A 24,942-nucleotide genomic window follows, 5' to 3' on the forward strand; every position below is an offset into this window, starting at 1 on the left:
TGTCAGTCAGGTTAAGAGCCTTCAAGCAAAGTTTACAATTTGCAATCCAATGCTTGTGCCCTGATATGAGATTATATTTGCATTTAAACTAGCAAGAGATGCAATAGATTCTCAGTCTCAGACTAACCAGCTTACACAATCTATCACTTCCAAGAATGTGAATGAGACTTGCTTGATATGTTTGCACAATCTAACAATTCATTCAATGAGTTACATAAGCATAATATGTCAAATCTTAGTCCAAAAGCCCAAAAGCCCAAAACCATTTCGGGATTCCCGATTTGTCCCGAAATCCCGAAACTATTTCAGGATTCCCGAAAATTGGGATTCCCGCAAATTTGGTTTGGGATTGGTATTCAAATTGGGATTCCCGAAAAATTTGGTTTGGGAATCGGGACAAGGGTTTTGGTATGGGATCCCATACCGAACCACCCCTAGGTTAGAGCATTGCTTTCATACGGCGGGAGTCATTGGTTCAAATCAAATAGTAGGGCAAGTTAGAGCTTGCTGGTTAGCTGGGCGAGAGAACATAAAGAAAAATAGAGAGATGGAAAATGAAGTAAGCTTGAGTCTGCGGAACCAGTAAGAAGCATTTCAAGTTCTTTTTCAATATTTGCTTGCGTTTTTATTAAAGATTGGTTTAAAAAACATTTTTATTAAAACCGCTTACAACAATTTTAAAAGTACTTATAAACGAGTTGATATGAGTTAGTATGATGAAAAAAGATTAGCTACCGACATAAACAAAATTGAAATAGAAAATGGGTGGCCTTCAGAGGATCCTATGACCAACTAAAGATTCAATAAGCCGAAACTTAATTTGCAAAGTAGCTACATACATGTCCTTATTTGGTTTGTGGATTGATCCCAATACTGCCTGTGGATGCAAATTTTCTCCTCTTCGATTTTGAACGATTTTGCACCTACAAAACAACTAGCACCTTAGGTTAAGGCCAAGAGCCTCACGCGCCCACGATGAATGGGGGGGCTTTGGCCGAAGAACCTCCGATGCCAAAGTTAGAATTTTAGAGAGAAATAGTGTTTAGAATATTTGGGATTTTTTGTAAGAGAATTGGAACTAGTGTTTTGTGAAAATGGGACCCAATTTATAGGAGAGGAAATGGTGATTTATTTTGGGGGGTTATGGAGATAATGGGCTAATTATTTTGGGGAGTTATGGAAATAATTGGCTAGTTAATTAGCAAATAGTAATAACCTAATTAACTAGCTATTTGAATATCATAAAAAGGGGGAGAAAATGGCAGCAACAAACAGAAAATAAAGGGCATGGCCGGCCCTAGTGGGTTTTTGGTTATAATTTGGAGGTTTAGTTGATAATTAAGGGATTGATTAGGTAATTAATCCCTTAATTAGTCAATTTTAGGAAATATGAAAGGAATAAGTATATTATTTAGCTAATTGATTAGCTAAATAATGAAATGGGAAATATATGAATAAATTAGGTTTTAAGTTGATACCTATTTTGGGCACTTTTGACTTGGTTGAAGGATAATTGTTTGCTGATTGCACGTAGGAATCCCGGTATACCTCAAGGGTAGTTTTGTCTTTTTTTGTCAAAAATCTACGTGTCACCTTGTGATTATTTTTGGCTCCACACTGCCTACCTAAGAAATTAGGCACGTCATCTCCATCACCTCTCATCCTCCTAACCATTGACGTGGAGTTTCAGTTGAAGTTTGTTTTTTAAATCCAATTTAGTTGAACTCTAATTAACTACTATATCATACGATAGATGTTCTAAGTTTCTTAATATGATTTGAAAAAACTTTACTCCCCTTATTTAAAGGACAACAAAGGAAAGTTTAGGATTGAATGCGAATTACTAATAGTGCATTTTTGCTCACCACCATTTAGTGTGGTGTATACTCACTCACCACCCTATTACCACATTATTTATCATTGTTAGATAGTTTGAATTTTAATATTTGTTCCTATCCACTACACGAATCTCGAAATTCAAACTTATCTAACAGTGATAAATATAGTGGTGAGCATACACCACACTAAATGGTGGTGAGCAAAAATACTCTCAAATTACAAATGGAGGCTCACCACGGAAGTTTAACTAACAACTTTTCTTATCACTAGGGTACGTTAAAACATATTGTATAATCATAGAAATCGCACAAAAAAATTTGGCCTTTGTAAATTGAAGCCCAATGCTTGACAAAGGGATATTACTGTTATTACAAGCGATATTACCACTTTGCAATAGAATTAAAGTGAGGGGAATAATTTAAATCCAAGGCACATGGGTTGAAGAGAAAAATAATCAACCACTTGCAATTTTTTTTACAATGCACTAATTTTTAATACGAGTGAGAATAAATACTATTACTGTTACATCCCACATCGCCTAGGGGAGTGGATCCTGTAAGCTTTATATGTATATTCCCATCTCTACCTAACACGAGACCTTTTGGGAACTCACTGGTTTCGGATTTCATCGGAACTCCGAAGTTAAGCGAGCTCACGCGAGAGCAATCCCTTTATGGGTGACCAACTGGGAAGTTCTCGTGTGAATTCTCAGAAACAAAACCGTGAGGGCGTGGTTGGGGTCTAAAGTGGACAATATCATGCTACGGTGGAGTCGAGCCCTGGATGTGGTGGGGGCCCAGGCCGGGATGTGACAATTTGGTATCAGAGTCAATTCCTGGGCGGAAGTGTGCCGACGAGGACGTCATGCCCCTAAGGGGGGTGGATCATGTAAGCTTTATATGTATATTCCCATCTCTACCTAGCACGAGGTCTTTTGGAAATTCATTGGCTTCGGATTCCATCGGAACTCCGAAATTAAGCGAGTTCGAGCGAGAGCATTCTTATGATGGTTGACTCATTGGGAAGTTCTCGTGTGAGTTCCCAGAAATAAAACCGTGAGGGCATGGTCGGGGCCCAAAACAAACAATATCTTGCTATAGTGGAGTCGAGTTGGAATGTGGTGGGGGCCCGGCTCGGGATGTGACAATTACACCATAGTAGTAGTGGCAAAAATACACATTATATAGGGGTAAATTTGTCCTCATAAAATTATGTGAGAATGAATTAACACCTCACAAGTGTTCATGTAATTGCTCAAATTGAGGAGATTTGGCAATGATCATCATAATTTTCATGAGACAACATTAAAATCAACCCTATTCTAAACTAATAATATAAGAAGATAAAGAGTTATTCTTGTCACTCATGTCCTTTCATTTGGCCTTGAACCTCAAGGTTAAAAGTACACTATCGCCTCATGCGGTAACAGAGTTGCATGGAAAGAAAAATTAGCGTGTCACTAATGTATGTACCTCTTCATCTTAAAAAATTTAATAAGACAAAGATAAGCTCTAATTCCCTCAAGAGCTTTTTTTTTTTGTCGAATCCCTCAAGAGTTTGTTGAAATTGCTTTAAAATAAATGAAAACGCTTTTAAAAAAAATGTTCTTGGGCTCCAAAAGTACTTAAAATACATTTTGCAAGAAACACCGATTACATGCTTCTTGCATGAAGTAATAAAATGTTTTTTCAAGTTCCATTTAAAGTTTTACTTAGGATTTATTCAAAAAACATTTTCATAAAAAACGTTTTCAAATATTATAAAAACATTTTCAAACGAAGCATAATCCTCATTTGTAACTATTAGTACTATTTTTTCACATCTTCAAGCAACTTGTTTATTTCTCATCTTATTTATTTATTTTCTTCTTGTTAAAATTTAAATTTTGTATCTTATTTGGGCGCGACTATAATCCCATCTAGTAAACACGCGGTCCCCCTATTCGATAACTCGCGGAAAAAAAGCTCGACTTTCCGTTACGCGCTTCGCAGACGCTTTCGTGCCTTAGCGGTTTAAATCTCAAAGGGCATTTAGGTAATTCAAACTCCATCTTCCCCATCTCCCCTTTTCTCTCTTCGCACTTTCCCTCGCGCCACCTTTCCTTCCTCGTTAAACCTTTCAAGCAACCAGATCCAAACCCACCCTTCCCCGTTTCAAAAATCGTCAACCCATCCGACTCGACTCAGTCTCCCCGAGTCGGACCGCCCAACTCGGACCTAGTCAACATCTAGAGAGCGCGCAGCCGATTTGCATTGATATCTGCAAGCTCCAATTCCATTTGAGCCGGGCTCGCATGCCATGGCTAGGGTTTACGACAATTGGAAGCGGCTGGTGCGGGCCACGCTAAAGCGGGAGCAGCTCAGGAGCTCCGGCCAGGGCCATGAGAGGGTTCCTAGTGGAATCGCCGGCGCCGTCCCGCCGTCGCTCGGGAAGACCACCAATATCGATGCGATCTTACAAGCTGCCGACGCGATTCAAGCTGAGGACCCCAACGTCTCCAGAATTTGTAAGCCTCTGTCTCTTATTTTCTTGAAAATTTTAAATTAATGCTGATTTTTTCAGTGCTCAATTCGATTTTTGGTGCCGTTGTAATTGTTACCACTTCTGTATGTGCGTATAATTTCGTTTATGATTTAGTTTTAAGCGAGCTAAGTTTAGCTAATCATGGTGTCGAACTTAGTATGTGCGTATAAGGATTGGAATTCAACAATATGCTGCTGGTTTTAGTAGCATTTGCTTTGATGTGAAGATGTTTCCAATGTGCTATCGAATCGAAGTGGTTTACGGACTATCTTTTGTTTCGGAGCTGGAATATATGGTCTGGTGGTGTTATGATCCTTGTATTTTGTTGGAGTATTTATGTAGTCACGAGAGTTGTATCGTTTGGATGTTAGTGTGTGAGCAGGCATATAGTATGGCGCAAAATCTGGATCCGAAAAGTGATGGCAGAGGCGTTCTTCAGTTTAAGACTGGATTGATGTCTGTAATCAAGGTATCACTTAAGCTATAATCGTGACTGGTAATTTTTTGAACGGCTGATATTAGTGTAAGTCTACTGTATTTTCTTTTCATTTCTTATGGTTAAAATTCTAAGATATGAGTATTTGAAATTTTCTTTCAGCAAAAACTTGCAAAAAAAGATGGGGGTCAAATAGATCGGAATCGTGATATTGAGCACCTCTGGGATTTTTACCAGCGATACAAGCGACGACATAGAGTTGATGATATCCAGAAACAGGAACAAAGATGGCGTGAATCTGGAACTTTTAGTGCTGACTTTGGCGAGTATGGCCTCCATTTTTCACTTTAGTTGGATACTTTTTTTTTTAACTGAAAAAATTGTTGGGTTTTCTGTCCAAATTTTTGCGTGTTTGTGTTCTACATTAATGAGATGTGGCGTTCTTATGGAGACTATAATACGCATATTGAAAACTCATGAATGTTACCACTTTGTGCGTTATGTGCTGGAATGCATAACAGAAATAGGTTTCTGCTCCATGTGTCAAAGCTGTAATTTAATAAGTTCATAATTATTAATAAGGGGGAAAGTGAGATTATTTTTTCTTTTCTTAACGTATCTGTTCTTAAGGGAAATTCCTCCAAAATAGTTTATATTCTGTGAGTGAATATACTGCTGCGTTATGGCATGAAGTTTTGTTCGTTATTTTTCTTTTAAATCCAAAGAATTGGTTTTCTTTTCCACTTCTTCAAACATATAGAAAGTGGATAGAGCTTTCCCTTCCTCTTTTATGGTATGATTTGTTTAAATATGTTGTTTGTTTATTCTTTTTTGTCTCATATTGGAGCTCAGTTATTTAGAAATGAAAAAGACAATTGCTACCTTGAGAGCTTTAGTTGAGGTGATGGAGGCACTTAGCAAGGATGCTGATCCTAATGGAGTTGGAAGACTTATTACAGAGGAGGTATTTGTCATTTCATTTTCTTGTTTTTGCCTCTTAATTCCTTTGCATTTAGCAAATTTCACCTTATATTGACTTATTTGTGTTGATTTGGGTGATCAACGATACTGATGAAAAAACAAGGCATTATTCACAAATTTCTGTTGCCAATTATTTTCGGCATTGTTGTTTTTGCTTCAATATACGTGATTTTTTTAATCTGTGGGTTTCCAGTTGCGAAAAGTTAAAAACACCGGTGCAACATTATCTGGGGAGCTTACAGCCTACAACATTGTCCCTCTAGAAGCACCATCATTGACCAATGCAATTGGAGTTTTCCCAGAAGTAAGTTTGACCTGAATTATCTATGTCTTGCCATCTGTCTTCATGCCCTTCAAGAGTTCCGTTACATTCACCGTATTTTTTCTCTCATATCATTGAAGTTACCCCTGAAATGTTTGGTTGTCTCACCAGGTTAGAGGTGCAATATCTGCACTTAGGTATACCGAGGAATTCCCCAGACTTCCTGCTGATTTTGAGATATCTGGACAACGAGCTGCGGACATGTTTGATCTTCTGGAATGTGTGTTTGGTTTTCAGGTTTGGGTTTTCTTATATTTTCCCTAAGCTTAATTTTATATGTGGTTAAATGTGGTATGGTATCTTCCTAAAACGTGCATATGTTTTCAATTACAATTGCTGTTCTTATGCATCCCCTATGTGATAACTATTCCGGTTAAATTTTTCAGAAAGACAATGTAAGGAACCAGAGAGAGAATGTTGTTCTAACAATTGCAAATGCACAATCTCGGCTTGGTATACCTGGTTCGGCTGATGCAGTGAGTGTTTCGGATGGTCTAACTCATTATCCTTCTTGTTCTCATGTGGATGAACTTGTCATCAGTTATTATACCTATTACATTCCTATTTGCTTATCTAAATTTTCATGTGAATTCATTTCTGCATTTAAGGCCTTACTAGCCTCCTCTATATGGCTTGTGAAGCAGATAGTTCCAAAAATTAAATTTGAAGCATTGTCAGTTTCTGAAGTATGTGATCCTATATCCTAGGTATTTTATATGCTTGTCTATATTTATAAAATTTAAGTTGTGATTTCAAGAAATTTTAAAATATAAGATTTGAAAGATATATTTACACAAGAAACTTATGTCACCTCATGTGGTTGATATTTGTTTTTGTTAATCAAAACAACCTGTTTGTAAGCGGGGCTAAGACTGTATACACCTGATCCTACCTAGACTAAGACCACCCAATGGCAGGAGCCTTTTATGCTACCCTGCTTTTTATTTGAGTCTATGGTTTCTTCTTTGCAACTTGGAGAGCTCAGGTTTGAAGTAGGAAACAGCCTCACTATGATGGGGTAAGACTCTGTTCACCTGATCCTCTCAAGACTCTGCAATGGTAGGGTCTTGTGTGTTTTACTGTTTTGGACTTCCCTTTTTACTTGAGTCGCTAATGCTCACATTCGTCTTATAAGATGTATGTCATTTTGAGATCCATTTTCATTTAGAGGTGTAATAATTAAATTGCTTATCATTGCTTCTTGGCATGGTCATGTTTCGTTTTATGTTGTATGAGACCCATGGGCATGGAAATAGTCTTCTAGATGTGAAGTTTATTGATATATTTATGTCCTGGTGTATACAGAAAGTAGACGAGAAAGCAATAAATGAGGTATTTCTGAAAGTTCTGGATAATTATATAAAATGGTGCAAATACCTGCGGATACGCCTTGCATGGAATAGGTAGTCTCAACTCTAATGCTTTCTTTAATACTTAATTCTTATTTTAACAGCCCTTTAAAAATTTCTTATGTACACTGCTAATTGCATATATATTCTTTCACAGTTTACAAGCAATTGATCAGGACAGGAAACTTTTTCTGGTTTCCTTGTACTTTCTGATATGGGGTGAAGCTGCAAATGTCCGCTTTCTTCCTGAATGTATTTGCTACATATTTCACCATGTAAGCCTCAAAGCATTGTGCAGTTTGCAGACCACTCTTCTCAGTTTATCTAGATAACCTTCACTTAGTTGTTTATTTATCTTAAATGTTTTAGTTGTGTTATGGAGATTGAGTTGTGCAAACTTTTAATCTTGGTTTCTATACTGTACGACTGTTTGATATCCGTGAACATAAATTTCATCATACGCCTCACATTCTTCTAATCTGTCTGCTACTTTAAAAAATAGAATTTTAATCTTTCTCTTTTGTGTATGAATTGTATTCAAGTTCAAGTGAAGTATATAGTGTTCGCTCTTTTGAATTTATTTGTTCATATTGTAATAGGACAAGAACTTATCAATGTGATTAGTGCGTACGCACCTCAAGTAGGGTTGGATACGAGTTCGAAGGAGAAATTTTGGGAAGATCTTGGAGACTTGGTGCAAGGAATTGCTCAGACGGAGAAGTTATTTATAGGAGGAGATTTAAATGGACACGTGGGCAGGGAGACAGGCAACTATGGAGGTTTTCATGGTGGCCATGGTTTTGGGGAGAGAAACGAGGATGGGGAAGCTATCTTGGATTTTGCAATGGCATATGATCTCTTCTTAGCCAACACCTTCTTTAAGAAGAGAGAAGAACATGTGATCACCTACAAGAGTGGGTCGTCAAAAACACAAATAGATTTTCTTCTAATGAGGAAAGGGGATCGTATAACTTGTAAGGATTGCAAAGTTATACCAGGAGAGAGCGTGGCTAATCAACATCGCTTGTTGGTGATGGATGTACATATCAAAAGAGTAAGACAAAAGAACAAGACTTGGAAGTGCCCAAGGACTAGATGGTGGAATCTAAAAGAAGAAAAACAAGTCATTTTCAAAGAGAAGGTAATCACCCAATGTGTGTGGGATAGAGAGGGGGAAGCTAGCCAAATGTGGGATTCCATGGCTAGTTGTATCCGAAAAGTAGCAAAAGAGGTATTAGGAGAGTCCAAGGGCTTTGCCCCACACCAAAAGGAATCTTGGTGGTGGAATGAGGAGGTACAAACAAAGGTGAAGGCTAAGAAGGAATGTTGTAAAGCCTTATACAAGGAGAGGACCGATGAAAATGGTGAAAGGTATAGAAAAGCGAAGCAAGAGGCGAAGAAAGCTGTCAGAGAAGCTAAGTTAGCGGCTTACGACGATATGTATAAACGACTAGATACCAAAGAAGGAGAGTTGGATATCTATAAACTATCTAGAGCAAGGGAAAAGAAGACAAGGGACCTAAACCAAGTGAGGTGCATCAAGGATGAGGATGGAAAGGTTCTTGCTACAGAGAACGCGGTTAAAGACAGATGGAGAGGTTATTTTCATAATCTTTTCAATGAAGGACATGAAATGAGTGCTTCTTTAGGGGAGTTGAGTAACTCCGAAGAGTGTAGAAACTACTCTTTTTATCGTCGAATCCGGAAGGAAGAAGTGGTTGTAGCTTTGAAGAAGATGAAGCATAAAAAAGCAATAGGCCCAGACAATATACCAATCGAAGTGTGGAAACTTTTGGGAGAGACAGGTATAACATGGCTCACTGACCTTTTCAATAGGATTTTGAAAACGAAGAAGATGCCAAATGAGTGGCGAACGAGCACTTTGGTGCCTATCTACAAGAATAAGGGCGACGTACAAAATTGCATGAACTATAGGGGTATTAAGCTAATGAGTCATACAATGAAGCTCTGGGAGAGAGTCATTGAGCATAGATTGAGGCAAGAGACACGGGTTTCGGACAACCAATTCGGGTTCATGCCAGGGCGCTCAACCATGGAGGCAATCTATCTCTTACGAAGATTGATGGAAAGATATAGAGATGGGAAAAAGGATTTACACATGGTCTTTATAGATTTGGAAAAAGCGTATGATAGGGTCCCAAGAGACATTCTTTGGAGGATTTTAGAGAAGAAAGGAGTACGAGTAGCATATATCCAAGCTATAAAGGATATGTATGAAGGAGCAAAGACTGCCGTAAGAACTCATGAAGGACAAACCGAAAGCTTTCCCATAACTGTAGGATTACATCAAGGCTCATCCTTAAGTCCTTACCTTTTTGCGTTGGTAATGGATGAGTTAACAGGACATATTCAAGATGATATTCCTTGGTGTATGCTTTTCGCAGACGATATAGTGTTGATAGATGAAACTCAGGAAGGGGTAAATGCAAAGCTTAACCTTTGGAGAGAAGTGTTGGAATCTAAAGGTCTTCGCCTAAGCCGATCAAAGACAGAATATATGGAGTGCAAGTTCAGTGCAAATGGAGGCCAAAACGAGTTAGGGGTGAGGATCGGAGATCAAGAAATACCAAAGAGCGACCGTTTTCGTTACCTAGGATCTATCTTGCAAAAGAACGGAGAATTAGATGGAGATCTCAACCACAGAATACAAGCTGGATGGATGAAGTGGAAGAGTGCATCCGGCGTATTGTGTGACCGCCGTATGCCACTGAAGCTCAAGGGAAAATTTTATAGGACGGCAATAAGGCCGGCGATGCTGTATGGCACAGAATGTTGGGCGGTGAAACATCAACACGTACACAAAATGGGTGTAGCGGAGATGAGGATGCTTCGTTGGATGTGTGGGCACACGAGAAAGGATAAGATTAGGAATGAGGATATCCGGGGTAAAGTAGGAGTAGCCGAAATTGAAGGAAAGATGAGAGAAAATCGGTTACGGTGGTTTGGACATGTGCAAAGAAGGCCTACTGACGCTCCGATTAGAAGATGCGACTATGGGACAGAGGTTCAGGGCCGAAGGGGTAGAGGAAGACCTAGGAAAACTTTGGAAGAGACTCTAAGAAAAGACTTAGAGTACTTGGATCTAACGAAGGACATGACTCAGGATCGAGCACAATGGCGTTCTAAGATTCATATAGCCGATCCCACTCAGTGACTTGGATTTTCCAAGTCTCCAACCGAGAAGTTTTCCTCACTCGGGAAATTAAGGGAACACTACCCCAACCTACATGCTCTACTCAGAAAGCTTCAACATACAAGCTTCAACAAAAGAAAATTCAAAGAACTTAGCGAAGAAGGCTTTGGTGTATTTAACACAATACGTTGAAATGAAGGAAAGCTTATTTATTGATATCCCCGATAAGCTACAAATATGTACATATACATGAGTCAAAATAAACACACAAGAGGGAGCCTTCACAAAGGTTGCTTAGGAGAAGTCTCAGCAGTCGGTAGAGCCCCAGAAAGAGAAGGCACCGGAGGGGGATCATTTGGAGCCTCAGTACTGGACAGAACCCTAGAAGGAGGAGGCATCAGAGGTTGATCATTCGGAGCTTCATTACGTGGTACAGCCCCAGAAGACGAAGGCAATAAATGCCTTTGGAACAAACCCACAAATCTCTGATGATCAAGTAAAACCTGACCATCAGTTTCCTTCATCTGGTCAAGCTTCCTCTTCATGTTTGTAGCATAGTCATGTGCGAGCCGGTGCAACTGTTTATTCTCATGTTTGAGCCCTCTAATCTCCTGTTTGAGACTCATCACTTCAGCCGCCAATGATTCAACTTGGCGGGTTCGAGCAAATAGGCGTTGGGCCATATTAGACACAGAACCTGCACACTGAACAGTGAGAGCCAGCGAATCCTTAACAGCTAACTCATCAGACCGTTTGGAAAGTAGTCTGTTATCTTTGGGAGTGAGAAGGTTCCTGGCCACCACCGCAGCGGTCATATCATTCTTCATCACGGAATCCCCAACGGTAAGAGGACCAGTAGGGGAGACGAATGATGGGCGCCATATGTTGTCTGGAGAAGGCGGGGCTGCCTCTTCAACAAGGTTCAAGTCAAAACGACGGTCGGAGGGGCCAGACATTTTCAAAGGTGTTGAAGAGAGAAGAGGTCGGACAAATCAAGATCTTAGAAGTGCAAGAATGAAGCTTCTACTAGTGGAGATTCAAGTGTGCTTTGGAACTTAATGCCAGCCCCTATAAAAATCTGCACTCGACGGAGCTTCAGAAATCGAAGAGGCGCCTGCTCAGAAATCGAAGAGGCGTTTGCTTTCTCAAAAGCTGGGCTGCTTAGAGATCACGAGGGTTGATCTCAGAAATCGAAGAGGCGTTTGCTTTCTCAAAAGTTGGGCTGCTCAAAGACCACGAAGGCGGATCTCAGAAATCGACGAGGCGCTCGCTTTCTCAAAAGCTGGGCTCCCCAGAGACCACGAGGGCCGATCTCAGAAATCGAAGAGGCACCTACTTTTCCAGCCTTGTCAGCACTTGTCACACGCACACTCAGCTTTGCGGAAATTATGGGCATTCTGTCGAAGACTTCTGGGGAAGTAGAAAACACATGAATCTTACTTTTCAATCACCCACTTCCCACACGCAACAATAGCTCATGGGTACCACAGATAACTTTGCCAAAGTTCTCTGCCAAAGTTGAGCACGTGAAGCTTGAAACTCCCACTACATCGCTCTGACCAAGAAGGGTAAAAGAATAGCAAAGAAACAGCACTAACAAAGTTTAGACCCATAAATTTTGAAGGTCTAGCTACCATATTATTACCCACAAGGGTAAAGGAACAGTACCACTGCTGGATAATTGGAAAGTCCCTGTGTGTCAACCTCTGTGCTTCGTGGCAAGGTAGACTAGCAAACATGTCCAACCTTTACTCACATTCGAGAAAACACTCCCAATAAGATTGCTTGCTCCAAAATCGAAGAGGCACCGTCCTCCGAATCTCGAGAGCCAGACTCCCAACATGACTACTTTCTTAAAAATCGAAGAGAGGGTAAAGGAACAGTACCATTGCTGGATAATTGGAAAGTCCCTGTGTGTCAACCTCTGTGCTTCGTGGCAAGGTAGACTAGCAAACATGCCCAACCTTTACTCACATTCGAGAAAACACTCCCAACAAGATTGCTTGCTCCAAAATTGAAGAGGCACCGCCCTCCGAATCTCGAGAGCTAGACTCCCAACATGATTACTTTCTCAAAAATCGAAGAGACACTGCTCCCCGAATCTTCGAGAGCCAGACCCCCAGCATGATTGCTTTCTCAAAAATCGATGAGGCATCGTTCTCCGAATCAATCGAAGAGGCGCTCGCTTTCTCAAAAGCTGGGCTGCTCAGAGACCACGAGGGCCGATCTCAGAAATCGAAGAGGCACCTACTATTCTAGCCTTGTCAGCACCTGTCACACGCACACTCAGCTTTGCAGAAATTATGGGCATTCTGTCGAAGACTTCTGGTGAAGTAGAAAGCACATGAATCTTACTGTTCAATCACCCACTTCCCACACGCAACAATAGCTCATGGGTACCACAGATAACTTTGCCAAAGTTCTCTGCCAAAGTTGAGCACGTGAAGCTTGCAGCTCCCACTACATCGCTCTGACCAAGAAAGGTAAAAGAATAGCAAAGAAACAGCACTAACAAAGTTTAGACACATAAATTTTGAAGGTCTAGCTACCATATTATTACCCACAAGGGTAACGGAACAGTACCATTGCTGGATAATTGGAAAGTTCCTGTGTGTCAACCTCTGTGCTTCGTGGCAAGGTAGACTAGCAAACATGCCCAACCTTTACTCACATTCGAGAAAACACTCCCAACAAGATTACTTGCTCCAAAATCGAAGAGGCACCGTCCTCCGAATCTCGAGAGCTAGACTCCCAACATGACTACTTTCTCAAAAGCGAAGATAGGGTAAAGGAACAGTACCATTGCTAGATAATTGGAAAGTCCCTGTGTGTCAACCTTTGTGCTTCGGGGCAAGGTAGACTAGCAAACATGCCCAACCTTTACTCACATTCGAGACAACACTCCCAACAGGATTGCTTGCTCCAAAATCGAAGAGGCACCGCCCTCCGAATCTCGAGAGCCAGACTCCCAACATGATTACTTCCTCAAAAATCGAAGAGACACTACTCTCCGAATCTCGAGAGCCAGACCCCCAGCATGATTGCTTTCTCAAAAATCGAAGAGGCATCGTTCTCCGAATCTCGAGAGCCAGATACCACAGACCACTTTTTCAAAGTGCTCTGACAGAGTTAAAACATGTGAAACTGGCAGCTCCCACTACCGTGCTATGACCAAGCAGGGTAAATGAATAGCATTACTACTTGTTGTTAGGGAGACTCCTATATATGTCGACCTCCATCCCCAACGGACAGGCAGACCTGCAAAAATGCTCAACCCTTCATCATATCTAAGAGGGCACTCCCAACGAAGCCTTTCGAAATATTCAGCTTTCTTTCCCCCCGATAATACCTCTGCAAACAAGCTATACTAGAGCAAGAATATCTCATATCATCAGGGTTAAAAGCAAGAGTATCCCATATCATGCTTTTTCCCTGTCTTTTCCTTTGGCCTTGTTTTTACCTGCAAGACAAGGAGAAAGAGAGCAATCAGTCAGCACTTGGAATCAAGCTTCCAGCCAGGAACTGACTGCCTGGAACCCCTTACCTGATTACTTACCTGGCATTGCTCTCGAGTACTCATCTTCAACATCTTATGTTTCCAGGGAAGATTTCCGCATCTGCTTGAGGAACAGATAGGGCAAGTGCGAAGGATACAAGGAAGCATGTGGAGACAAGCGTAACAGCACACGTGCCGATACATCCATTACTCTGTCAAAAGCAAAAGTATCCCATATCAGCAGGGTGGAACGTACTCTAGATTTGATGGACTTGTTTTGACCCTCAAATTCTTCAGTCGGCCTTATACTCTGGAGGAAACCAGAAAACCCTCCAGCTCAGTTCAAGAATAAGCCTGTGGAAAGTTACTTCTTCAAAAGCAAAAGTATCTCATATCATCTCTTCTCATTTTTCTTCTCTTTATCCTTCATGCTGCTGCAAGATGGGGAGAAGGTGAACAATCAGTCGGAGCTCTGATTGCTTACCTTGTCTGTCACCTCTTTCAGCAGACCCCCTAGCTCGGCGACTTGGGGGACTCCTACTACATGGTTTGTATCGCGCTTGACCAAGCTTGAAACTACAAGTAAGCTTCAAGTGAAATTGATACATTACCTTGTGCATCTCCACCAGTTAAAGATATCACCCCTGGATGGAGGAAGAGTACTTCCAGAGAAGATGCCACATCTACCTATGAGACAGATAAGGCAAGTCAAGACGACACCACACTCCGATACTTAGAAGTTTCGTGATTACGAGATCATTCTCCCACAATATTTCCTAATGTCATTTGTACTAAATCATTCACTTGTACTCATTAAAGGAGAGCTTGAACCCATGTACTTGTGTAAACCCTTCACAATTAATGAGAACTCTTCTATTCCGTGGACGTAGCCAATCTGGGTGAACCACGTACATCTTGTGTTTGCTTTCCTATCTCTATCCATTTATATACTTATCCACACTAATGACCGGAGCAATCTAGCGAAGATCACAAAAAGCGACCGTTTTCGCTACCTAGGATCTATCTTGCAAGAGAACGGAGAATTAGATGGAGATCTCAACCATAGAATACGAGCTGGATGGATGAAGGGTAAGAGTGCATCCGGCGTGTTGTGTGACCGTCGTAGGCCACTGAAGCTCAAGGGAAAATTTTATAGGACGGCAATAAGGCCAGCGATGTTGTATGGCACAGAATGTTGGGCGGTGAAGCATCAACACGTACACAAAATGGGTGTAGCGGAGATGAGGATGCTTTGTGGGATGTGTGGGCACACGAGAAAGGATAAGATTGGGAATGAGGATATCCGAGGTAAAGTAGGAGTAGCCGAAATTGTAGGAAAGATGAGAGAAAATCGGCTCCGGTGATTTGGACATGTGCAAAGAAGGCCGACTGACGCTCCGGTTCGAAGATGTGACTACGGGACAGAGGTTCAGGGCCGAAGGGGTAGAGGAAGACCTAGGAAAACTTTGGAAGAGACTCTAAGAAAAGACTTAGAGTACTTGGATCTAACGGAGGACATGATACAAAACCGAGCGCAATGGCGTTCTAGGATTCATATAGCCGACCCCACTTAGTGGGAAAAGGCTTTGTTGTTGTTGTTGTAAGTGCAAGATAACCGCATGGAAAATTTTAAATAAATATTTTGGATGCCGTTTCTCCAGTATTGTAAATTGTTTGTGTTTGTTTGGTGATGCTAGGAGTCTTTGCATATAAAACATAGCATAAATTGTTTGATTGTTTATTTTATATATATTATTACAAATGACCGATGACATCATCTTACTATTCTACAGATGGCTAAAGAGTTAGATGCAATATTAGATCATGGAGAAGCTAATCCCGCTGCCAGCTGCAGAACAGAGTCTGGATCTGTGTCCTTCCTTGATCAAATCATTTTTCCAATATATGAAACATTGGCTGCGGTCAGTGGACCTCTATTTCAGATTTGTTTGTTGTATTTTTTAAGTATCTCACTTTGTTTTGTTCTTGACTTTGGAATTGGATTTGTTGTTATCTCAATCATGGTATGTATGTTATTGGAAATTTTTGTAAAGATTGTCGGATTTAAATACTCTAGAATTGCATTAATTAATTAATAATAATATTAATAATAATATGGTGAAGCAGGTTATACATCAAAACATTATAGCTCTAAAACCCTTTTCACTAATTATAAACTAATACTACTTTTGCCAACTTTATCAGGTGGCTTCTCAATAACTTTCAAAAGTTTGTGTATTATTTTTTATTTTCAATCAAGATCGCACTTCTTTCAACGGCATGCCAATAACTTACTGAGTTTACTTTATTTGTTTAAATTAAGAGTGCAATGCTGCAGATAATTGTATTCTCCTTAGGAGAAAGTCGCATCAGATTCTTTTACTTAATAGCCTCAAGTTGACTGTTATAGCTTCTAAAAAAATCAACATAACCAATTTATCCAAAAAATTTAACGGAAAAGAGGTAGAAACAAGAATAGCAATTGTTACTTTAGGTTCTTGTAGAAGCCCTTTAGGTAACAATTCTCTTTGTTCGTTTCCATGGCCCTTTATTATCTAAAATTGGTGATAATGTTTTATGAATGTATGGAGTCTGTTTATGTGGTACCTCTAGTTCTGAGATGTTGAAACTTCGCATGCATGAATTAAATTGTTAGTTCTCTAGTAAGTTGCATCTGATGGGGGATTTGGGTATTACATTTCTTTGCTGGTATGGAGATGGTAGTTTCATAGCTGGCTTTACTGATATGGTGGTTTCTTCCTGATGATGCTTTTTGAAAAGTTTCTAGGGTCATATTGTGCCTGATACATTCTCCATTTAGTCTTGCCAATAACTTCTGCTTTGCTTTATTTTTCGCATGCAGGAAGCTGCCGGAAACAATAACGGGAAAGCTGCACATTCAGCATGGAGGAATTATGATGACTTTAATGAATACTTTTGGTTTGTTTGTTTGCCGTTTATATTTTAGATGAATGATATGATTCTTTCTTTTTGGCAATGTGACATTTCCTTTTCAATGTGTAGGTCACCTGCTTGTTTTGGATTGAGCTGGCCTATGAGGAGGGATTCACCATTTTTGTTGAAACCTAAAAAGGGAAAAAGGGTTAGTTATATCTCTACCTTGTGACCAAATTTATTCATGCTTTTGACGGGAAAAAGGGTTATATCTATAGTTTTCTGCTCCTTATTGGGGCTGCGGTGTTTGGGCTGGTCTGCTAGACTACCCTCTCGGTTTACCTTTTCTTTCTTCGAATAAAATTGTCTCCTTATAAAAAATAAGTTGATTCATGCTTTTGTATATTCTATCCTTCTGAAGGTATGAAACTTAATCTTGACACTACATATTTTCATTTGGCACCTTTCTGCTAAAAAATCTCAATGAATAAGAGTTATTTAAAACTCTGATGGTGTCCATATTTATCCTCCTAATCTATCATGTACGGATGTTCCACATTCAGTTGTCTCAAACTTACAAGTTGTATATTATTTTTTTCAAATTTAACAACTAGAATTGTATAGCTGTATGTTCACTCTATTCTTATTCACAACTGTTCTTTCTACCTTTCTTCTTCAATTATTTATTTTTAAGCATCACTGGTTTGATTAAGCATGATGTAACTGGTTTGCTTAAGCATGATGAAATTATGGTACATGAATTGTTTCTGAAAGTCTTGGTCCAAAATTTTCAATTGATTGTTGACATGTCGAATCTCTTTGGTGATTAACATATGTATTTCAGATTGGCTGGGTAGTAAATTCTGATCAATTACATATGTTGGTGAAGTAATAATTAAGGTGTTAACAATTTACTAGTATGTACAAAGATAGTATTGGGGTGTAATTTTCTGTTTTAGTCTCACTTGTTATTGCTTGTAAGTTGTATCATATAGGTGGAAAAACATCCTTTCGCTTAAACCATTTGTTTCCTCCTCCCTTTGATTATTGCTTTGGATTGACAGACCGGAAAAAGCACTTTCGTTGAGCATCGGACCTTTTTTCACTTGTATCGAAGTTTCCATCGCCTGTGGATCTTTTTAGCTTTGATGTTCCAGGTTAAGTTTGCATTTCCACATATGGTTTCTGAGATAGTTCGGCTTAAATGCCTACATTTGATTTATTTATATAATTTGTGTTTTCTACATTTTATTTATTTATATAATTTGCATTTCCACTTAATTGGATAAGGCCTTGTTGTTGTTGTTGTATATAATTTGTGTTTTCTATTGTGAAGGCCTTGGCAATTATAGCCTTTAATAAAGGACGCATCAATTTGGATACTATTAAGACAGTCCTTAGCATTGGGCCAACTTTTGCCATCATGAGCTTCATAGAGAGTAAGTGTTATTTATTTATTTATTTTTGCGTATTCCAAATAATATGCAGATTGATCCTTGCAAATAAGTCTAAAAAACTTATTCCATTTTTGCTATTTTTTTTCCTTTTTTGTTCGTTGGCTGATGTCCTATATGTGTAGGTTTTTTGGATGTGGTGCTCATGTTTGGAGCTTACACCACAGCCAGAGCCATGGCTATCTCCAGACTTGTGATTAGATTTTTCTGGTTTGGCTTGAGCTCTGTTGCTGTGACATATATCTACCTGTGAGTCTTCTTTCCTTTAGACAGTTACCCAAACAACATTTTTACCTGATATCTGTTTAATACATTTACAATTTATAAATTTGCAGGAAAGTTCTGCAGGAAAGAAATGACAGAAACTCCGATTCATTTTACTTTCGGATATATATTCTTGTATTGGGTGTTTATGCAGCTTTGCGCATATGCCTTGCGCTATTGCTTAAGTTTCCGGGATGTCATAAAATTTCTGAGATGTCTGATCAATCCTTCTTCCAATTTTTTAAGTGGATTTATCAGGCAAGTACTATTTTTCTTGGTTTGAAATGGTGACCAAATAATTTTAAATTGCTAGGGCCAAAATGGTGATGACTTTATTTTTTGCTTTTATTTGCATTTTCAGGAGCGTTACTTTGTTGGACGTGGTCTTTATGAGAAGATGAGCGATTATTGCAGGTGTGTGGACAAATGGAACTTTGTATTTTTTACCATCTGTTCAGCTTTGAGCCTCATTTCTTTTGTTCTCATGATTAACAATGTGATCCTGTTATTCAGAATCTGATGTAGTTGAGTTGAGCTGACACTAATTATTTTGGGATACAGTCTCAAGTGACCCTTGGAACTTGGGAAAAAAAAAGGGCTCATTCAATGTACACAAATTCTATTCAGAATCTGATGTAGTTGAGTTGAGCTGACACTAATTATTTTGGAATACAGTCTCAAGTGACCCTTGGAACTTGGAAAAAAAAAGGGGCTCATTCAATGAACACAAATTCTTTAGATAAAGGCTTAGTAGAGTATACTTTAATATTTTTTTGTTCTTGCCTTATCCTTTTTTTGTTCACATTACAAATAGACTAGTATGTGTTAAATGGAACTTGTTGATTATTTGTTATCCGATTGGACTTAGTATGATTGAGTTGTCCAGATTATTTTAGGTTTAGATATGCTTTTGCTTTTCAGATGATATATCAGATATTCTGGCATATTGATAGAATCTCTGTCGCTAGGCTACTCTTGTCATCACTCAAGGGAGACTAACCTCTTTAACTTTTTATATGTAAGTTATGGTGTCATTCCCTGTCATGTTCTGAGAGTCTACTGATATATTTGTAGCAACCCTAAGCTATTTTGAGTTCGTTAGAGTTATTGTGTTCTTTTTCACTTTATCATTGTCTCTTGGTATTTGGAGTTCTCAAGTTTGTACAGATCTTTGTGATGAAGATTTCTGTCGGTACTCCGGCCAGTATAATTTGACAGCCTGGTTCAATTTAATTTTCTTGTTTGTCTATATCTGCATGTCAAAACGAGTGTTGACCTCCATGCTGGTTGATTACCTTTATTTCTTCAAGAGACCACATATGTAAAAGAGCCTTGTATATTGTGTAAAAAAATTCTAATTTTTGCAGATATGTGCTCTTTTGGTTGGTGATTTTCATCTGCAAGTTCACCTTTACCTACTTTCTACAGGCAAGGCTACTCTTACTCATCCTTGAGTTTTACCGATCAATGATTATAATTTTCAGTTGATCAACAAGTCAAGCGTTTGGTTATAGAATTAAATGAGAATTTAGTCAATACGAGCTGTAGGTTTGGTTGAATTGGAAATTGGTTTTTATTTTTTATTTTTTTTATTTTTATTTTTTTTATTTTTATTTTTTTTATGGAGAGGGGGAATGGAATTGTAGTGGTGGGATAGAATTAAATTTTTAATCTCTCCTTGGGCTTCTTGGTTCAAATATTTAAAGATATTCATTTCCAAGTGTAGTTCTTCTAGTTTGGGATGAGTTTGAGTTGAATGTAATATATGATTTTGCTTTATAGTGTAACATGAACTTTAGGACGTATTGTATTTGTCTTCTATTTTTTTATATATCGAGTCAGTGTATCGTGTGAACATAACAAGTTTACATGCCAATCATTTCATTTACTGAGTCTTCATTTATACTGCAGATTAAACCTCTTGTTGAACCCACAAAAATTATTGTGAACCTTCCATCTCTGCAATACGCATGGCATGATTTGGTGTCAAAGAGTGAGTTTCTCAACATTATTTTACTCTGTGTTCTGTTTATGCTCATTGCTCACTAATACTTAGTTGCTTGAATCAGCAGTCAATCCAAAGCATATTTTATGTTTTCTAGTAGAAGGGGACAAAAAACTCAGATATTGCTGTCTTTAGGCCCCATAAATTTAGGGAACTGCAATAATTGGTCTAACTTTAAATGGGATGTCATGATGTCAAGAAGCTACTTTTACATTCAGGATGACTACTTTATCAACATCCTCTGATTCACATTAAAATCATGTTGAACCGCCTTTCTCACTGTTCCTCTTTTTGCACATGGCCCACAAAGCACTAGATCTTCCCTAGTGGTCTCCAACAATCGTCTTATGGAAGGTCCTTGTTATGTCTTGAAGCTCTTGGTATTTCAAGAGATTGCACTTTAAAACTTGATGTGTTAGTGCTTGGCATCTTTATATTTGTGTCATTCCTACAACTTAAAAAAAACGTAAGCAAACGGAATAAAGCTTTACTCGCTAAATGGCTTTGGAGAAAGGAATCAAATTCTTTCTGGCACAAGGTGATAAGGAGCAAGTACGAGATGGAGTCTAATGGGTGGGACGCAAACCCTTCGCTGCGTGGTTGAGTAGTTGTCCTTGGTTAGATATTTCATTTGGTCTTTCTTCTTTCCTAGAGCGTTGTAACTTTGAGGTGGGCAATTGGGGGAGGGTGAGGTTTTGGGAGGATGGTTGGTCGGAGGGTGGACCATTGAAAGAGCAGTATCCTAGATTATTTTGTTATCGAGAAAGCACGACCAGAGCATTTCAAGTTTTGTGGATTCTTCTCTTCAGCCATTGAGTTGGAATTTCGATTTCAGAAGAAATTTGAATGAGCTGGAGTTAGCAGAGGTGGCTAGGTTATTAGAGGAGGAAGATGTTTGTTCGATTCAATCAAGAACGGATAATAGAAGGTGGAAGCTAAATGGGTCAGGATCGTTCACTTGCAATTTCTATAGCTCCTCCTTGTGCAACAATGGAACTGTTCAACATTTTCCACCTTTCCAAAGGTCAAAGTTCTTGTGTGGTTAGTGGCTATTGGGAAGGTCAACACATGTGATCAAGTTCAAAAGCAAAGGCCTTTTATATGCATTTCTCCACTGTGGTGCAGTTTGTGTAAATCTGAGGAGAGTGTTAATCATGTTTTTCTCCATTGTTCTTACTCGATACAGCTGTGGTGGAAATTGTTCAAGGAAGTTAGAGCTAGTTGGGTGATTTCAAGGGGATGTTTCGAGCTTCTAAGCACCAAGTTTGAGCCTTTAGGAAAGGGGAAGAAAGCTACAGATTTGTGGGTCTGTTTGGTGTTGGCAGTTTTTCGGAACATTTGGTTGGAGTGTAATAGAAGAATTTTTGAAGATTATAAGGGAGTGGAAGTAGAGGAACTATGGGGTAGAGATAGATACTGGGCAGCCCTCTGGGCATCAGTTTCGAATGATTTCAGGGATTATACTCTTTCTCATATAGTGATGCATGTGTTGAATATCATTCAGTTTAGTTACTAGTGAAATAGTCCTACTTGAAAGGTCTTAGCTAATTTTTCTAGTTGGCGGATTTCTTATCCAGTTGTAATTTCTTCTATTGGTTTAATAATATTCTATCGTTTCTTCTAGGAAAAAAAAAAGAATTAAAATAATGTACTGTTTGGGTGGATATCTTTGTACTAATTGTCTCTTTCTCTTCATTCTTTGCGAATTATCTGATTATATGTTTAAGGCTGTATCGTATCATGATATGTTTGTAGTGATATGGCGTCTCTTAAACTGAATATCATGTTGATTCTCAATAGCAATTATGTCTTAAATCATAAAATTTGTGTTAATTTGTAAGTTTAAGTGTAACTTTTTTCATTTTATATGAACATACTTTTTTTTTTCTTTATTTGTAAAAAATTAATGATTCCACGGTTCTTGATGTTTCTTTAGTGGATTGATTTTGCTTAGAATAGAATGCTGCTACATGTTATTGATGTATACCTGTGTTTTTGCAGACAACCATAACGCATTGACTGTAGCTTGCCTATGGGCTCCTGTTGTGGGTGTGAGTATCTTCTTTCTTTAGCTTCAAAGTTCTTCTAAATGAGAGGATTAACTCTACTTCATGGAGATGTATTGTGTTAGACAATGTTGAGTTCGGTTAAGTATGACCTTGGGAATGTTTTAAAATAGCGTTAAGAATCTGTTGTACCTCAAGTGAGATCCTCACTTTCATGTCTTTCTCAGATCAAGGGCTTTCTCCCTTGTTACCTTTTGAATTGAAACAGCTTGTTGTGTCTTAGAATCTGCATGTTGCATCCACTTAGGATGCTCTGTTCTAATGTATGTTCTATGGTCCAGATCTATCTAATGGATTTTTACATATGGTACACCCTCCTGTCAGCCATAATTGGTGGTGTGATCGGTGCAAGAGCTCGGTTGGGCGAGGTATTATCTACTCTAAATAGCTGCAATTTCTCTCTGTACCACATGTGTAATTCTTGCCCTTTGTTTGTATTGTTCATTATTAAACAAGTGTTACTGTAAGTTTATAGTTGTTATGGAAAACTGTTTGAAAATGTAGGATAACATACGTCATTCTATCATCTCATCTGGTCTCATGTTTTCTGTTTTCCTTACACTTGTTTCATCATGGAATTCATCACAATTTCTTACATGGTTAGTTGTTTGTTTGTGGCAGATACGTTCGATTGAAATGGTGCATAAACGCTTTGAGAGTTTTCCAGAGGCTTTTGACAAGAATCTCGTCTCACAAAATAAAAGGTGGTTATTTTTTAATTTTCGTTTACTTCTGAATTTTTTGGTCTGAGGCGCACAGGTCTTGTGAAACGGCAACCTTAAAAACTAAACAGATTGCGTAGTATATTAATATGGCCTTGCTGATATTATGGTATAATAAGTATTATGGTATAATAAGATGCTTGATTGTCTAGTATACTAATATGGTGGTGCTGTCCACACTCCACACACCTTTTTACTGCCCACCCACCCCCTGGTAGTTTCTATCCTTTGATCCTCTTCAATTCATTTCGATCTGATGGTCAAAACTTGACAGGTGTGTGTGGAAGGTAAAAAGGGGTGTGTGGATAGCACTGCCCTACTAATATGTGACTTGATAGCCATTGATGAAACTGGATCTTGGTCAGTGTCATTTTCAAATGGTTTGTAATCGAAATTATGTTTTCCTTTGTCATTTTTTGTTAATAACTGGCATCTCAATTCACCTTTTCCAGGTTGCCGTTTAACACTCAGTCATCCCAGGTGATTTTCTTAAGTTGATTTCTTTCCCTTACTGAAGTTTTTGAGGAAGGCATCACATACCCTTCAGTTATTTTATTAGGTCATTCATATTTCATGTTAGCACAAAGCAATGCTGCAAGTTTTTGCTTTATGAAAGTAATCTAGGATGTCTAGAGTTATTTTGAGTTACATAATAGTTTTTAGGCTTCACTGTAAGTCTCTATTTGTGCAAGATAGTGGGACACAAGTAGAAAGCGTCTATGCATGTTAATTGCTCACTCCATCAAATAGGATATGCCAGCTGCATCTGGGACACTTCATTTTGTTCTTGGATTGTTGGATGGATCTAACATGACACTATCTAGCTTCCATCCTGTTAAAATCCATTTGCAGTGAAATTACTTGACAACTTCTGAAAATGTCTGCATCTTAAAATTCATTGTCCACTTGTAATTTGTTTTATTTTTTGTGGTTATTTTGCAAGTTTGGCTCTGCATTTTTCTCTGTTCTTGTTACTGCTACCACTTTTGTTTTCCCTTTTTGTTTTCTTCCTGCTATGAAATTTTTGGCATTGAGGTTTGAGTTTGTTCATTCAGGATTCTCAACATCCAAACAAGATGTATGCAGCCACGTTTTCGCCATTTTGGAATGAGATAATCAAAAGCTTGCGAGAGGAGGATTTTATTAGTAATAGGTAATATGATGAGGCTTGCTACTTGCCAATGAGAAGAAAAATCTCAATTGCTATGCTTCTACTACTCCAGTGTTTTTTTGTCCTATGGTTCGTATGCCTTGAACCTTCATTTTTTTTTATCCTACAGGGAGATGGATTTGCTATGTATACCTAGCAACACTGGAAGTCTAAGATTAGTTCAATGGCCCCTGTTTCTTCTGAGTAGCAAGGTACGACCTTTTGATTTTATTTGGAAAATAGATTTAGCCAGTAGAAATTAGTAGTATAAAACCTCTTTCTTTCT

At 38.7% G+C, this 24,942-nt stretch overlaps 1 protein-coding gene across 1 annotated transcript in view; it reads left to right on the forward strand.

Moving 5' to 3' along the window:
• Window positions 1-3,893: 3,893 nt before the first annotated feature.
• LOC103400184 (callose synthase 10) overlaps window positions 3,894-24,942 on the forward strand; it is a 30,736-nt gene continuing 9,687 nt past the window's right edge. Inside the window, exons 1-25 of the mRNA XM_029103879.2 lie at window positions 3,894-4,345; window positions 4,734-4,831; window positions 4,961-5,124; window positions 5,651-5,762; window positions 5,973-6,083; window positions 6,213-6,338; window positions 6,488-6,577; window positions 7,407-7,504; window positions 7,608-7,725; window positions 15,894-16,022; window positions 16,964-17,040; window positions 17,125-17,203; window positions 18,060-18,152; window positions 18,332-18,434; window positions 18,575-18,698; window positions 18,785-18,971; window positions 19,075-19,127; window positions 20,081-20,141; window positions 20,625-20,706; window positions 22,720-22,769; window positions 23,066-23,152; window positions 23,406-23,488; window positions 23,959-23,986; window positions 24,562-24,659; window positions 24,787-24,868. Coding sequence (XP_028959712.2) covers window positions 4,138-4,345; window positions 4,734-4,831; window positions 4,961-5,124; window positions 5,651-5,762; window positions 5,973-6,083; window positions 6,213-6,338; window positions 6,488-6,577; window positions 7,407-7,504; window positions 7,608-7,725; window positions 15,894-16,022; window positions 16,964-17,040; window positions 17,125-17,203; window positions 18,060-18,152; window positions 18,332-18,434; window positions 18,575-18,698; window positions 18,785-18,971; window positions 19,075-19,127; window positions 20,081-20,141; window positions 20,625-20,706; window positions 22,720-22,769; window positions 23,066-23,152; window positions 23,406-23,488; window positions 23,959-23,986; window positions 24,562-24,659; window positions 24,787-24,868 — 2,541 coding nt within the window. The 5' untranslated portion in view covers window positions 3,894-4,137. The remainder of the gene's footprint in view (window positions 4,346-4,733; window positions 4,832-4,960; window positions 5,125-5,650; window positions 5,763-5,972; window positions 6,084-6,212; window positions 6,339-6,487; window positions 6,578-7,406; window positions 7,505-7,607; window positions 7,726-15,893; window positions 16,023-16,963; window positions 17,041-17,124; window positions 17,204-18,059; window positions 18,153-18,331; window positions 18,435-18,574; window positions 18,699-18,784; window positions 18,972-19,074; window positions 19,128-20,080; window positions 20,142-20,624; window positions 20,707-22,719; window positions 22,770-23,065; window positions 23,153-23,405; window positions 23,489-23,958; window positions 23,987-24,561; window positions 24,660-24,786; window positions 24,869-24,942) is intronic.

The sequence above is a fragment of the Malus domestica genome, chromosome 06 (genome assembly GCF_042453785.1).
Source record: "Malus domestica chromosome 06, GDT2T_hap1".
Taxonomy (NCBI): domain Eukaryota; kingdom Viridiplantae; phylum Streptophyta; class Magnoliopsida; order Rosales; family Rosaceae; genus Malus; species Malus domestica.